The sequence below is a fragment of the Scomber scombrus genome, chromosome 16 (assembly GCF_963691925.1).
Source record: "Scomber scombrus chromosome 16, fScoSco1.1, whole genome shotgun sequence".
Lineage (NCBI taxonomy): Eukaryota > Metazoa > Chordata > Actinopteri > Scombriformes > Scombridae > Scomber > Scomber scombrus.
The window spans coordinates 16648773-16664847 of NC_084985.1; the positions used below are offsets into that span (position 1 = coordinate 16648773).

The 16075-nt window shown below is 39.4% G+C and overlaps 1 protein-coding gene across 2 annotated transcripts in view; it reads right to left on the reverse strand.

The window, feature by feature from the left end:
* The window catches only part of elmo1 (engulfment and cell motility 1 (ced-12 homolog, C. elegans)), a 101281-nt gene that overhangs the window by 54754 nt on the left and 30452 nt on the right, over nt 1-16075 (reverse strand). For both annotated transcript variants that reach the window (XM_062436595.1, XM_062436594.1), the window contains exons 2-8: nt 11481-11635; nt 6114-6154; nt 5826-5898; nt 5677-5727; nt 5385-5554; nt 1927-1962; nt 195-294 (exon numbers count right to left, since the gene is read on the reverse strand). In XM_062436595.1, coding sequence (XP_062292579.1) covers nt 195-294; nt 1927-1962; nt 5385-5554; nt 5677-5727; nt 5826-5898; nt 6114-6154; nt 11481-11558 — 549 coding nt within the window. In that variant the 5' untranslated portion in view covers nt 11559-11635. The remainder of the gene's footprint in view (nt 1-194; nt 295-1926; nt 1963-5384; nt 5555-5676; nt 5728-5825; nt 5899-6113; nt 6155-11480; nt 11636-16075) is intronic.

Below are 16075 nucleotides of genomic sequence, written 5' to 3' on the forward strand. Positions count from 1 at the left end.
AATGCTATTGGTTAGCTTAATGACTGTATCAGAACTTCCAACCTTGTAATTATCACAGAGGCCATTACAGCCATAGTGTGACTGTTAAATTAGAACTTTTCCAGCCAATGTTCAGTACAGCATGACAGCAGCATTATGAATACAAGTCCCTCTTAAACCCCAGCCCTGTTAAATGAGGCATTTGCTTGGCTGACCTTCTTGATGAAGGCCACAGAGAAAGTGTCCCAGGAGACGATGCCATGATCCATCAGCTCCACGAAGGCCGTGAGAGTGAAAGACAGCAAGTCGCCAAAACTACAAGACAACACACACACACAGAGACACACAGACCATAGGAAACCTCTCTCTAGCAGATGGCTTGGAGCAGCGTATAGCTGCAAAGGCCAGATGGCTTGGAACATAAAGAGGAATGAGCAGTCAGCAGAGACAGCGAGAGGGAGAGTTGGTGGAGAGGAGGAGAGGGGACAGAGGAACATAAGTTCAAATGCTGCAACCAGGCTTGCTGGAGAAAATACAGAATAACCAGACAGGGAGAGAGATAGAGGTTTGCAATGCAGTGCAGACAGACTGGCCTTTAAGAAACAGTGGGCGCTGTCAGAAGGCCAGCAGGAGCTGGGCAGCACAGTACGGTAGTCAATCAGGACCAGAGAGCTCCATCATTGAGTGAAGTCATGCAGTTACACAAATATCAGGAAAAATAAATCACTCTGCAAGAGTCACGGGAGGCCAAAGCAAGGAACAGCTGTTATATCCAAGACACACTGTTGCTGGTAGTACTTAATGAGAAATAATTTGTATATCATTATCAAAGACGAAAGAAGTTTTGACCAGCAGATAAAGTCATTTTCTAAAATAATTTCTAGTCTCTTGGGATACAAAACTGTTGAGTGAGTTGTAACATTTCAGATGTTTCATGACTTGACCACTACATTTACAATACTGACCTCTAGTGTTCAAATTATGCACTGCAGATACAGCTTGCATTGAGGCTTTTCTCTATGTTCCATCTTGTATGCATGTTTTATACATATTTCATAGTTTTACTGTCCTTGATCAGCTGTATCAACTTGACGTGGAAATGTAAAAACCCCAACTATAGACCTATAGTCGAAAATGTTTTGAGAAAAACTAATAAAATATGAATGCAGTTTTGAACTTTTTAAACACATATTATAGTTTACAGAAATGGAAACCCTATTTTAAACACGACAGAGCAGTATTTGTCATCAAATACAGTAAAAGAAGGCACAAATGATTGAAGAAATAGCATTATGGGTCAGTTTTGCTGCATGGTAGGTGATTAGTGAAGAGTCAAATGGACAATTAGTAATCCACGGCTGAAGGATGAAGAGGCTTTTGCAGATGGCACTGGGCATTTATAGAGGACACTGTAGTTATCTACTCATACTCTATCCTAGGATACTGAGGAAATAGAGATAGAAAACCTTGGTGATGGATGATGTTCCTGTGGTGACAGATAAAGTGAAGTTGTGAGGAAACATCCTTTAGCTGAATAAGTATAGAAAGTCCCCTCACCCTGAGCAGCACCATTTTAGTCAAGAGCACCAAGATTTAATTCAGGAGTAAGCAACAACTTGTACTTTAAGTAATGTTACATTTACCTGTGATAAATTAATTTTTTTTAAAACATGAGTTTTAGTTGGTTTTTAGAAAAAAATCTTGGTCTTCTTTCAGTATGCAGATTGAAGAATTTGTTTGATTTTTGTTGCCCAAAACCACATGCAAAAAAAAAAAAAGGTGCAACACTGATTTCAAAATGAAAGCCTGACAGAGGCTTTGTTATACATGTATAACATTTCCCATAAGGCACTAGGGCCAGAGTCTTAATCATGCAGACTCGGCCAGCAGGTTAGGAAGAGCACAGAGCCAATGACGTTATGGCCGGGGGGAAGGGTAGGGGCTTACCAGGGCTTCATAATCTTCTGTAGTTTCTGATACCGCCTGCAAAGATTTGAGAAACTTTGGTGTCAAAGGTGAAAACAAACGACACCTTTTAGTCTGAGCTAGCACAGAGCAGGAACAACAAACATGACAGTCTGACCAGGACTTAATGTGTAAACAGCCTTGAAAGAGACCAGAGTCCAAGCAAGTCCGGTCTATTAGACATCACAAAAATGATTTTTGTTGTGTAAATACAGACTCAAGCAAAATGAAATTAAACAGTTCATTCAGCACAAACTTGCATACCATCTTAGACACTTTGAACCAGTAAACCCACTAAAATCTTGAAAGCATGCCAAGCAGAAAGAGTTGAAAAGCAGTTTGCTGCCAACCTTACTTTCAAATAGCAAGCTTGTGAAGGAATAACAATGCATATAAATCAAACATTTTCATTTAACAAGAAAATATGAACACATCTAATATTTTCACACCTGAAATGTCTTGAGAGGATGATGTGAATGTGGGAAAAATCCTAAACATTGTTAATTTATGATATTATCTGTCATGTTGTAGAAACTATTACCAATCGTACGTATTGCAAATGTATTACAACAGCATCGGAGTTGAGCCCAGATTACAAAAAAAAGATATTTTTTCCATCAACAAAAGCAATGTGTCTTCCAGGAAACAATGTTTTAGTCTGTGTAGACCACAAATCTCACTGTCAGTTTTCATAGGAACTCTTTGTTAGTAGTTCCAATAAAAACTAACAAGAGATCCAGAAAAAAGAGAACATTGTGCCTGGAAAATGTGTTTAGAAAACTCTAAGCCCAACAGAAAAAATTAAATGCACCTTAATTGTATTGTGGTGGAGGCACAAATCTCTGAGACTGATATGATGTGATGAGCAAATAAAACAAAATTTAAAAACTTTTCTCAAAATATGTCAGAAAAATATATTTTAACTTTTTTTCCCAGGTGAACTGACCATTCAAAATCAATATATAACAAATTCTTCCCTTATCTTTTTGCAAGAAAAAAATCTAAAAATGTATTTGAAGTTGCACTGTACATACTGAGCAGTGACTGTCAGAGCCCATCAAAAAACAGGAGCTCCACATTTCAGCCAGTAGAGGGCAGTATGTGCCTCTGACTTTGAGCTCTCGCGTGGGCCCAACTGATTTCCACATGAATACAGTATAACATCTCTGGCAAAAGCATGAGATCACAGTCCCGCTCTATCCTCAAGAGTCTCCAGTGATGATCCTCTTGAATAATTACAGTACACCAAGTTGGTTGGCAGGCACACTAATGAGTGTGTGTGTGTGTGTATTGTGTGTGTTTTAGTCACTGATACCTATCTGCATGTCTGTTTCATAAGCTCCTTATGTTGAGATAATAATGCAGCAGATTTACTTGCTGTCTCACTCAACCTTTCTCTTACACACACGCACGCACATGCCACTTGCAAACTCTTCAGCACTGAATAACTTATGTGATGGTAATTTACATAACAACATATTTAATGAAAGAGCTAGGAGCATAGTGGAGTCAACATCAGTACCACCGTGATGGCTCCTTGCAGTAGATCAAACAGGGTCAAATATTTGCTAATTTGAACATTATGTGCATAAGAGGAGGAAAGGCTTCAATGATTTCCTGTCAAGTAGTAGAAGTGAGTATAATGCTAGAGGGGCTGCTGTCTCATACCCAGAAATAGGAGATCATTAAATGGTTTCTGCTGAAGAGCACACATTAAATATGTGACCGGAATTTGAACCTTTATGTTTCAAATTATATAATACAGTAAATCCAGCTCCGTGGATTTGGAGATAAGGGTTTGTGTGTGCTTGTGTCTTGTACACAAGTATTTTTGAGCTATTAGCAAGATCATATGTGACCTTGTTTGAGTGTGTTTATAACACAAGTGCCAACAGGCACTGACATCTTATGCAAGTAAACAATGCTTCCATCTATTGCTTCTCTCTCTGGGATAAAAAAGGGATGAATAATGAGAATTGCATGAGGCAGAAAACAAGTGTGTTTTGGACGGCTGGCCGCTGCTGCCCTCCCTGCTGGTTTGCACTGTATGTGTGCACATTTGCACTCCCACAGTAATTCTTTGGGTTTCAACTCTGGCTGGCACCTCACTCTCACATAGGCTGACACACACACACACACACACACACACACACACACACACACACACACACACACACACACACACACACACACACACACACACACACACACACACACACACACACACACACACACACACACACACACACACACACACACACACACACACACACACACACACACACACGACATCACGGCTGAGAAATTCCACCTCAGCGGAAAAAAAAACATCCTCGCTTTAACCTTCAGTTGAGACGGTCTCCAGGGCGCTCCAGCCCCAACACACACACACACACACACACACAGGAGGAAAAAGAGCCCCTGGGCATGTACTGCTCAGCCTACCTCTTCTCTTTTCAGCAGTAACACATCTGGACAACACCTTTGGTCCATAACCATCACAGTCAGACTAAAGTATGGCGTAGTTGTGGGGCCAACATACATACTATATAACATTACATTCCTGTAGGCTCTGGTGTAGATCTCCAGAAAATGTAACAATGCATCTTGGATATGGCAGCCACAGAGATATTCTTATACATGGAGAACTATGTTTGATCAGGTTGGTTGGCTTGATAATATTTTCTTCAGAACGCTTAAAATATTTTGAGATCTAATAAAGACGCCTATTTTCACTGCAAACTCTTTGACACATGCTACGCAATTAGTACTCCATTATTATTTTAAACGAAAAAAATCTATGCATTACTTCAACTATTACTGATTACAGGGCGGCAGTTTTCTATAGTTTGACAGGACTTCCCTATTGTCATTTACTATTAGGAAGTGAAGTGAAGAAAGTACACAGAATTAAAGCTTTGGACCAATCAGATTGCACAGTGCAACTTCAAAGACCTGGAGTCAGATATGTGTAGATGGGATACAATTAGAGTTCCTGGTTACTTACAGCTAGACTAAGCATTGCTTAACCCTACAATAAACTTAACTAAAATAACAATGGATTGTTGTCACAAATCTCTGGTTGGTCCCTTCAGACAAAGATATACTGTAGCTACAAATTAAATATGTACAATTAAACAGCAGCGAGGTTTTAATTGATTTCTGCCTGAAAAAAGAAAGAAAGCGCAACTTAGATCAGGTTTTGGCACAAAGTCTGACATTTTGGAGTGGATCAGACTGCTGAATCAATGCCTAATATCAATATTACAGGAAAGCACTAAAAATCTGTACACAAATCCATTTTATCCATATTCAATCTATCACATTAATCACACTAAGAGATATCATAAATTGTCTGCAGGGAAGAACACACTGCGGCCACAACAGAGGACGTTATGAACAACTACAGAGAGAGACAGAGCAGCAGGTAATGCACTTACTCAGTCCCACTCTCCACCATTTGAGTAAGCAGGGAGATGCCATCCAGGTTGATGAACTCCTGGGCGAAGGTAATATCCCTCGACGCATTGGCCAGGTCCTTCAGTGACTCCAGCTTGGCATCCATGCTGGATGACTGGATCCGCTCATGAAGCTGCACTGCTGTCTGGTACTGGAGGGGAAGAGGAGGAGGACACATACATACACAGATTAATTAAAATATTATATGTGTCTGTGCATCGGAAATGATCAAGTATTTCCTCATGTAGCTATAAACTGAGAACTGAAACTTACAGGAGAATTGGTCAAGCGCAGGATTGAACCATTCTTAATGTCATTGCGGTTCTGAGGAAAAAAACACAAAAAAACAGAAGTTAGTTAACTATTACGACATATTTTTACATTGGAAGCTGCTGCTTGGAATTAAAAACAGACAACCAAACCTTTTCTGTGATGTAGAAATTGGTAGCGTCAGCAATCTGCAGAGCAAAGTTTTCAGGGTTCCCCAAGGACCACCTAAATGCCATCAGGTGGAGGAAAAACATTGCATAATTAGTATTAAAAGTGAAGAACAATTTCTGGAAAATACAGCTAATAGGATTCGAGTATGGGGATAAAGGAAGAAAGAGAGAGAGAGGGTCTTTGCAAGAAGCCCTTAGAGAATTATTTACAATTTTAGAGGCATGCATTTGCATGTAGACATACACAAAAATAGACAAATGCAGACTTACCCCTCGCACACTTCTTTAATGATGGCTGAGAGAGGCTTTTTCTGTGGAGAAAGACCAAAACTACATTTAGACTAGAGTCCAAGCTTGAGTTCTTAAAACAACTCAGAGTGGGCTGTAATTATTTCATATTGCAGGAGTGGCTCGTTGAGAGACTGTTCTTCTGGAGCCTGTTATTTACCCAACTGTCCGAGTGCTGATGTGGGATCACTGACCATCTCTGTTGCATCATTTCATGCATTATAATGTGAATGTTCTTCCACGTGAACATCGGTGATAGAAAACATGTACACCTTCTCAAGTACTGCACCTACACTAAGTAGTAGTTAGAGCTACTTTACTCGTGCATTTCTACTGTGCTACTTTATAATTCCATCACATTGATTTAGCAGTTACATAACAGATTAAATTCAATCGGCATCACAAGTAAAAGTAAAACGGTGATGGATGGTTCATCCAATCACCTCCCAAATAACTTTTGAAAGTGCCTGCCCTTGTCCAAACAGTTTCCATGGACGGTTTGAGCTCTCTTATCCCTACTGTGCCGAGCATAATTCTTGTCAAAATCAGACAGGCACCAAAATCATGTTATAACTGTGCACACTAGCAATCATACACAACTATTTAGTGAGAATCTGCTTATAGTCCAAATATACTTAGAATTGTGCATGATAGGATTGTTTCTTGGGGGTTTAACTGATGCAGCGACAGAGGCTGCTTCAAATAATACAGGCTGCAGTGATGAAGATTTACAGAAAGATGATAATGGTGGCAGGATGGTGGGCATATGTGACAGGGAGAGGGAGGCGGAGAGGCGACAGAAGAAGAGGAGGATGGACTGCTATGTGAACAACAGGGAGAACACAGATGATAACAACAGATAACAAAATTGAACAATAGGCAAACTGAACGAGATGAAGGGAAAACAACAGCAAACACATGAAGCGAGTGAGTGGATGATGATAACGGTGAGAGAGCAAAAGAGTGGCTGTTACACAGAGAGAAAGAGGGATTGGAGGAAAATGAAGAGCTTGCAAAATCCATATGGGGGGTGATGGGGTTGATGACAACTATAAGGAGTGTGTGTGTTTCTGTGCCGGTCAGTATTAATATTTGCAAACCGGCTGCTGTTGTCACCCTCAGGCTCTGTGTGTGCGTGTGCATGTGTGTGTGTGTGTACTGTAGCCTGGCAGCATACTGCAAGTCCCAAATGTCTAAAAGTACAACATACTACAGTATTTATGGGTTTCAAAAGGGCATTTTAGGACATTTTGAATATTATCTGATATTTAATTTTAGACAAATTATTTTTAAAAAGATTAAACGTTAAAAAGTATAAACAGAGGCAGTGTACTTATATGTACTATAGAATCATATATATGATAATACCCTCCTCTGATAATACAATATTACTTGAATAGACCCTGCTTTTACTCTGATTATGTTTGGCTTTTGATTTTTCTCAGTTCTGGCTTCATTGTGAGCAAAGTACTAATTTGCTCAGTGATCAAAGAAATAGCAAAGGTTTGCAAATATCTTAAAAGAAATGAAACAATGTGTGCATTGCTTTCAGATTGCAAGATCAAAGCTTTTTTCCAATTTTGAATTGCATAGGCTAATTAATAAACTAATGGTAAATGTGTATTTGTTGATTGAATAATAGAAGTTACACAACACTGGAACATGTGCAAAACTTTTTATGACTGATGATCATACTTATAATACTTCCCTGCTCACTCAATTGCAGTTTTGTTCTGTATTGTAACTAAATTACTGATCAAAATGAAAGAAGTGCTCTGAGGAAGTCTTTAATCTCTAGCTTCTGCATCACATGTGCTAACATTTGCTCTTTTTCACATGATAGACCAATTTAATATGCAAATATGTTCACACTGTTCTTAAAAGATTTGATCATTACATCTGTGTATTCACCACCACTGACTGTCTGATTAGGTATATCTAAATGCTACAGCTGTGAATTTTATTGAATGTGTTTTTTATTATAGTCAGGAGGGATGAGGGTTTTTTTCTGTGGTTTTTTAAAAGTGTTCCTGTTTTGAGATGGTCCCTTGCTTCTGAGACAAGCATTTATCTTGTTTTGCACATTTTTATTAATTTGTTATTATTATAATGCACGTCTGTTTTTAGTTTTATAATTAATTTGGAGATATACTGTAAAATGAACAACAAACAAAGCAACTGATGTTACGCCAGTCATCCCAACCGAGACTCCTTCTGTCATGACCTCCATCTGCACTCATATCTTATTACCTCTGAGGTATAAATACATGCTGCTTTTTGTTTCCCTTTCATCCTCCAGGAGTTCCACCACATCCGCTGTCCTATCTGTTCTTCCCCTATGCTGCTCTCCCACCTGTCCTCTCATACCATTACCTCCTCTTACTGCGGTCTGGCAAGGAGGGGAAAATGATCCACTTTCAAAGTATTGTACCTGGCAATGAGTGTGATACCTTAATATATTACATTCAATCCCATGCTCAGTCATCCTATACTGTCCATCAGCTTTTTTTTATCTGACGCAACACATTCCTTTCTAACAGGAAGGATAATAAGTACAATTCATGTTTCCTCTTGAGGTCATTCATTCAGTTACACAACAAGCTGAATTTACCAGCCTGGACCAATGTTGATCATTGCACATTCAATGCACGTTCACTGAACTGTTAAATATAGTCGTAATTAGTAAGCTACAAAAACTGTTATATGAATAAAACATTAAAAATGGATAGGACAATTCTTAATGGTTTATAATCTAATACACTCCTGTACAGTGACCATAAGATAATGGAATCTAATAAGGCACAAAATGTTTATTAAAGCTGCTTTAATCAATACTTTTATATTAACAATGGATCAATTGGATATGTGTATGTAAAAGGTTACACTCATGGTGATGAAACCAAATCATTTTTATGCCTCACATCATAGAAAAAGCTGCTAAATTATAAAAGTTATAGAACATCTCTGCTGCTTGACAATAGTTGTTCCAGCTTGTTTTGACTTTAATTCTTCTGCTTGTTTCTGCGTTAATTCTCCTACAACTGCCTCCAAACTTATTTTCTACTTGCAAACATATCTCTCATCCCACCAGAGACCCCCATTACCTTGTTTCTCCCCCCGTGTGTCTATTGCATTACTGACAACAACAGTAAACCGCTCATTAAAATTGTCGGCACCAATTCTCCAGCGTTGCCACAAAAATTTTAGATTTTTGTGCCTGGAGGGGCGGGGGCTGGGAATTGATGATATATGGAGAGATGCAGAAATCAAGCAGTGTGATTTATGCAGAAACACAAAAACATACAGACTGAAACTGATGTATGGATGCACCCTGCAGTAAAACACTTATAATACTAACAGAAATCAGAGACACACAAATGAATCTCCACACACACACACACACACACACACACACACACACACACACACACACACACACACACACACACACACACACACACACACACACACACACACACACACACACACACACACACACACACACACACACACACACACACGACAACATATAAGCACACACACATGCATGAATAATAACTATGCATGCTGCCACACAAATACACCCATTATTGCAGAGTCGTACCCACGTAAACAAACACGAACAAAAAAAAGAACACACACTTGAATTCACACCTATGCACACACACACACACCCCAACATTCTCAGCTGAAGCCCACTCCCCATCGCATGACTCAGACAGCCATATGCTGCTGCAGGGCCTATTGTACAGAGGAGATGGAGAGGGGAGGAGGGAGAGGTGGGGGTTGATGCTGGAGGACAAAAGAGGAGGAGGCATGGCGTAAGTTTCACAGTTACAACAAAGGACAGGGAGGAGGAGAGAGAAAATAAGGAATGAGAAAAAAGGAGAAGGAGGCAACAGATAGGAGAAACAAGAGAAAGATGACAGGGAGAGATAAGAGAATTCAAAGAAGAGGAGGTGGAGAGGTGGCTTAAATAAGTAAAGACAAAAGAAACTGAAGACAGGTTGCTCATTAAATGCACAAACTACATCCCTAAATGTAAACGTAAGTGCTTAAGGCACCTTATGTCAAACCTGGAGGAACATATACTCTGCAGTTCAATGTTTCATTCAGTGGTTTATCCATTGAGAAGGGCAATCATGGTTCCAGTTGCCAGGATGACTCATAACTTGTACAATCATTAGCCCATCCGTGAGTCACACGCACACAGAGAGAAAGGGCCATTTTACACACTGCATGTGTAATCAAACAATGTAACAGTAAACATGTCATCCTCCTCACACATGAGGTAGTCATTGTTTGGGCTAATTTTTTGATTAGCCTGTTATCCAGTGGTTGTTACACACTGATGATTGCAACATAAAGCATGGCCTTTATCTGTGTTTTGGCATGCATTATCTTGCAAGAGTCACTGATCTGCCAATCAGCGTAGTGATTTTGACACCAGAAATTGCCTGATTTTCATCAGAAGTATTGTTGAAAATATCACATAAGTCCAGCAGGAATTACTGAGACTGTAAGAGTTCCTTTAGCAGCTTAAAGTGGACATACTTTATTATGTTTTTTGTGATTTTCTGTTATTTATATATTGTTACGATGTCAAATATCTATGTTAAACAGCATCAACGTTTCTTTTTTTTTTTTTTAAACAAGCTGGCATCAACTCATCTTGCATGCCCATAAACAGCCGTCTGTCCCGTAGCCTTTGTTGCTAAGGTTGACGCTAAGGTATTTCTGTGTGTTGTTTGTGCCGTCCACTGTCATTTTTCTGACCTGATTTGAGAAGCTGACATTTCGACTAAAGAATGAGAAACTCCACTCCTCTGATTTTGACTACTACCGTTTGTTGTTAAAAATACAGACCTATAAATATGCATAATAGTCCTTTAATGAGTCTGGGTACTTTGCTGACCATTAAATCATGATAATAGTAATTTTCCTTATAAAATTATAAGAATTACATTTTATAAACCTTACTTTGTAATAAAGGTAAGGTTAATGTAGCATATGTCATGTCAGTCATAATGATTGTGTATTACATTCAACGCTGCCGGTTAATCAACAACCTTAATTATGGCACTTCCTTCAGGCTAATTAGTTTAATTGTTGGGAACAATGCAAAGATGCATCATGCCCTAATCATATCCGCCCACCCCCTCCAGACACACACATACCCCCAGACATCTGAACTACTTCTAATATAGACACAACAACGGATTACTGTACAATGCTATGTTCAGACAAAACATACACTGTGTTCACAGACAAAACATTTACTATGTATCTGTTAGACTTTAATCCCAGTGGATTTAAAGTGATGTTGGTTTTTTGTGCTCAGACACCTACCTGATCTATCTCCATAAGTTTGGGGAAAGCCCCCGGCCACTCAATGGCCACCTTGACAATATCTGCCGGCGGCGGCATGGCTGCCGGGGGGTGTTTGGTGTGGGTCTCGCTGCCTCACACCTCTGTCACTATTCCTGGAGCTGTCTCATCCAAACCTGCAGGAGAAAGGCAGAAAGGAGGAGAGGATGGAGAGAAAGATGAAGGAAAGAAAAGAGAGCAGGATAGAAAATAAAGAGAGAGGAAAAAAACAGAAATTGGGGCACATTAGTCAAGAACTATGCCATGTCATGATGGTATGTTTGTGTTAGCGTCTTCTGAATTCAAATATTATATATGACTGAAGAGAAAAAGGTCAGCAAGTGCGGGCAGAAAAATAAATAAGATATGAGTGCAGTGCAGCACTCTGGAAACTGTTCATACACTATTACAACAAAAGCTACTGAAGAACTCAAACCAACATTTAAAGATTTAGAAGAAATGATTCAGTTGACCTACACCAGTGTATAGTCATTTGTATTGACACATAAATAACACAGATTGGCCCGTTACATTTTCATACCTCAAAACTATCTGAGGTCAGGTTGCTCAGCTGCAGTGCATGAGGGTCTATCATCAGTGCAGGTATAGAAACCACAGATACAACACCTGCCATCTTTAGTCATTAGCACACAGATAGAACACGCTCCCTTGCTTGTGTTTCTGTTAACCTTAAAAAACCAAACACTTAATGCAAATTTCTGCAGATAGTTATAGTAAAAGACAACACAAACACACACTTGAACACACAGTTCGACTTTGAACTCCCAGTTCTACAAACTAAAGCACACAAACTGACTTTTTTGTCCTCCGAGATCAATTATTTTTCCTCAATGCATAGCCTAATTTAATTTGCAGTTGTTGACTTAGATGTTGAGCATTAGCACGTGCCGGTGGGGTAGATACACTGAAGAGTTTAATTCAAATCTAAGTTTAACTGCTAATGAGGTCACAGCAGGTGAGTGAATTGAAACTGTACTTTTAAAAGATCCACTGTTATTAACACAGTTCAGCCATTTATACACAGCAGACAGACACAAACCACCTGGCAGCAACATAATACAGCTTTCAGAGAAACAGAATTTACTCTGTAACATTTTCACACTGATACAAGTGCAATATAAGAGTTCCTGCAGTTTGAGAGACGAATTTCTCTTTTATTGAAGTGCAGGCAGCAGCTTAACATGTTACCAGGCTGGAATTTCCTCCCACTGACATAAAAGGGGCACTGCACCAACTGTACACCAATTGTAAATAAAAAAACAACATAATGTCTCCTGTGGCTCTAGATATGCTTTGTCAAGCCTAGGAACATTTCTACAATGATATCACATAGGTCGGCTTGTGTTTGGAGTAGAGCCTGACTGATATACTGGCCATTGGCCAATATTAGCTTATCCCAGGATATACTGATATCAGTGTATATGTTAGTTTCCCATATGGACACTGTAAGAGGCTTTTTCTTGCTGTAATCATTCCTGCTGTTCATACAGGCCATTAAAGATTAATTCTCAATGGGCTTTCAGTGCAAATGATGGGGGACAAAATCCACAGTTGAACGTTTATCTTGTGCTAATGAGTCTCATCTCATCTAATTTGAGTCTGTACAAATTAGTCAAATCAAGTCAAGTGTATATCTTCCACAATTAGTCTTTTGGTGCCAAATGTCAATCTTTTTATTATTATTCTTCTGCTGCAGCTAAACAGAGAATCGCAAAGTTTGTACTTTGAAAGATATGAGTCTCCACTTGATTGACAAATTGACTAATTTGTATGGATTTATTTTGAAGCTTCGAATTAGCATCATTTAAACGTCTGAACACATTTTTGCATGAAATGAGGACTTGTCTCCACTACATGATTTGTCCACCAGAGAGCAGTGACAACTTTATTTTTTAATATAAAATACCCTACTCACTACATACGTATTTTGGCCATATGACAAATTTAAGGCATGCTTATGTAATATGTGTTATGTTTGTGTGCATAATAAAGACGTTATATTGGCCAAAATATTGCTTTTTGAGTCTTAAAAAAAAAAAAAAAAATGTCTCTCTGTCTTGCAACTTTATGGTGCAACTTTTGGATGCATTATTATAAAAGACGTGGGTTAACCCCTGTTAAGCAACACAAACCCACATGTTCTCTTATATGTCACTGGTCAAAGCGTAACTGAAACACACTTTGAATCTGTTCTTGCAACCATGGGCACCCTGGTTCCTATGTATAGCACCAACCCCACCAACAGTCGCTCGTATTTCATATGAACACACACACACACATCAAGTCTGTAATCCTGGGTGGCTCCTCCCTGGTTTCTGTCCCTGTGCAGATGACTCCTGGGAGGGCAGGGGAAAAAGCATGATGTCTGACAGAGGAACAGGCAGCTGGATTGACCTGAAACCCTGTGGCTTTCTAAGATAAGCCAGTTAGAGGTCCCATGGTGGAAAAACAGTCAAATCACAGTCGCTCCAAACCACACAGGGGGAGTTGGATAATGCCACTTCTGTGTGCTTGCAGGGGGTCTAATGAAACTCACCACTGCACAGTTATCAAGTACAAAATTCAGAATAGAGATCCCCCAAAAATGACTGAGGAAGGCATTAATAATTTACTTTCGCAGCATGTCTCGAAAGTTTGGATCATCTTAGTTCTTGGTGCAGGAGCTTGTTTACATATTTAATCTCAATCCATAATGCATGAAAATGGGCTCAGACTATTTCCTGGGAGAAAAGTATTGAGCATAGTGTGACTGTTGATACACACCCATGTGTGCTCGAAAACAGTGAGTGATGAAATGTGTGTTTGACTATTCGAATTTGTTTTTATGTGCATGTCTACCATCTGTGCTAGTGAACAGTACTTACAGCACAATGTGAGTATTTGTGGTTATATGTGTGTGTTTGATAAGCATGTATTAATTTAAAGATAGTGTACATAATGAGGCTGGCCTGGCGTTGTGTGTGAGTCACCCCATAATAATCCACATAGCCTGTATTCAAGGGCCCGTTGCCATGGCAGCTGCTGCATCAATAGCTCGAGATGTGCATGCATCTTTCTTTCCGAACCGTGTCATACTCAAGTCATGTTTGTCACAATTCCCCCAAGATGAGTCACTCCACCCCTCTGGTTTGAATTTCACCCATTCAAATAAAAACGTGTATGTTAATTGAAGATTAGAGAAGATTGTTAAATACTTTCTGAGACACTTTGCCTTCAGTGGCATTCAGAACCTACAGCTGTGAATCTCTCTCTGTTCCTTATGCAGAGGAAATATTGCTCTTGGTTGCTGTTCTCAGTAAAGCAAGGTAGTGTGTGAGAAAACACTAAAATAGATACATACAAACATCTGGATGAGCACACTCCTGCAGACATCACATTTAATAGCGCTAGATGCTGAGAGAAACTGTATAGTATTGAGAATATTTCCATCCTTTTTATTCTATGTTAGAATTAAAACATGTCTCACAAAGACAAGCCTGGCTGTACTGTGCATAGGCAGAGAATGTGTGATTCCTTCATTCAGACAGACAATAGCTTGTTCTTCATCTATACACGTTTTTTCATCCCTCTCAATACTGACTAAAGACAGACACTCAAGCTATAAAGCTGCCACTCTTGAGAGAGAGAAAGAAGAGAGAGAGAGAGAGAGAGAGAGAGAGAGAGAGAGAGAGAGAGAGAGAGAGAGAGAGAGAGTTTTTTTCCCAACACACACTGTTATTTGTTGATGTAAAAAAGATATAGAAATATAGCGTTGATTAGTCCTTTATGATACTAAACTAAATATCTTTACATTTTGGATTGCTGGTAGATGGAGAAGATAGTAGATTAATTGATAATTAAAATAACAATTACTTTGGTGAGCACAATGTCCTCTTAACCAATACAAATGACGGCCACCACAACTACTAACCACTCAAAGTATGCGCCTGTGCTGCTGTGAGTGTGTATATGTACATGTGGTGACTTAGAATTCAGCTTTTCAGTAAAGATGCTGAGTGTGTGTGTTTTTACACATTTGTGTGTGTATTCCAGGCATCTTGTCATCATCTTCCAAGAACTACAGATGACTCAGACATGCACGGCCTTGAGGCTTATTGATTGGAGAGAAAGAGACACACACACACCTATCTCATTGCTGACAGCAACAGTAAATCCCTTGAAAATAGGCTCAAATGTAATTGAGAGAGACAGTGGTTCAACACACCAGCACACCAGGAGGGCTACAAATGATCCGGCGCACATTTGATCAACATGTTTTTCCTGAAATCAACACGCTGCTGCAGGGAACAACTTCTGAGCAAGGAGGATTGTTCTTAGGTGTGTGTGTGTGTGTGTGTGTGTGTGTGTGTGTGTGTGTGTGTGTGTGTGTTTGTCTCCATATATTCTCTACATGTCATCATGAGTGTTTACTATAACCAGGGGGGCTGCGTATCAATTTCCAATCTGTCGCTCTGGCATCTCATCCCAGCATCTTTATGGTGTAAATGGAACCTTGTTATCGAGCTAGCTGCTGTCAGAGCTCATCATGTCAGAGTAGGTGATTTGCTGCAACCTGG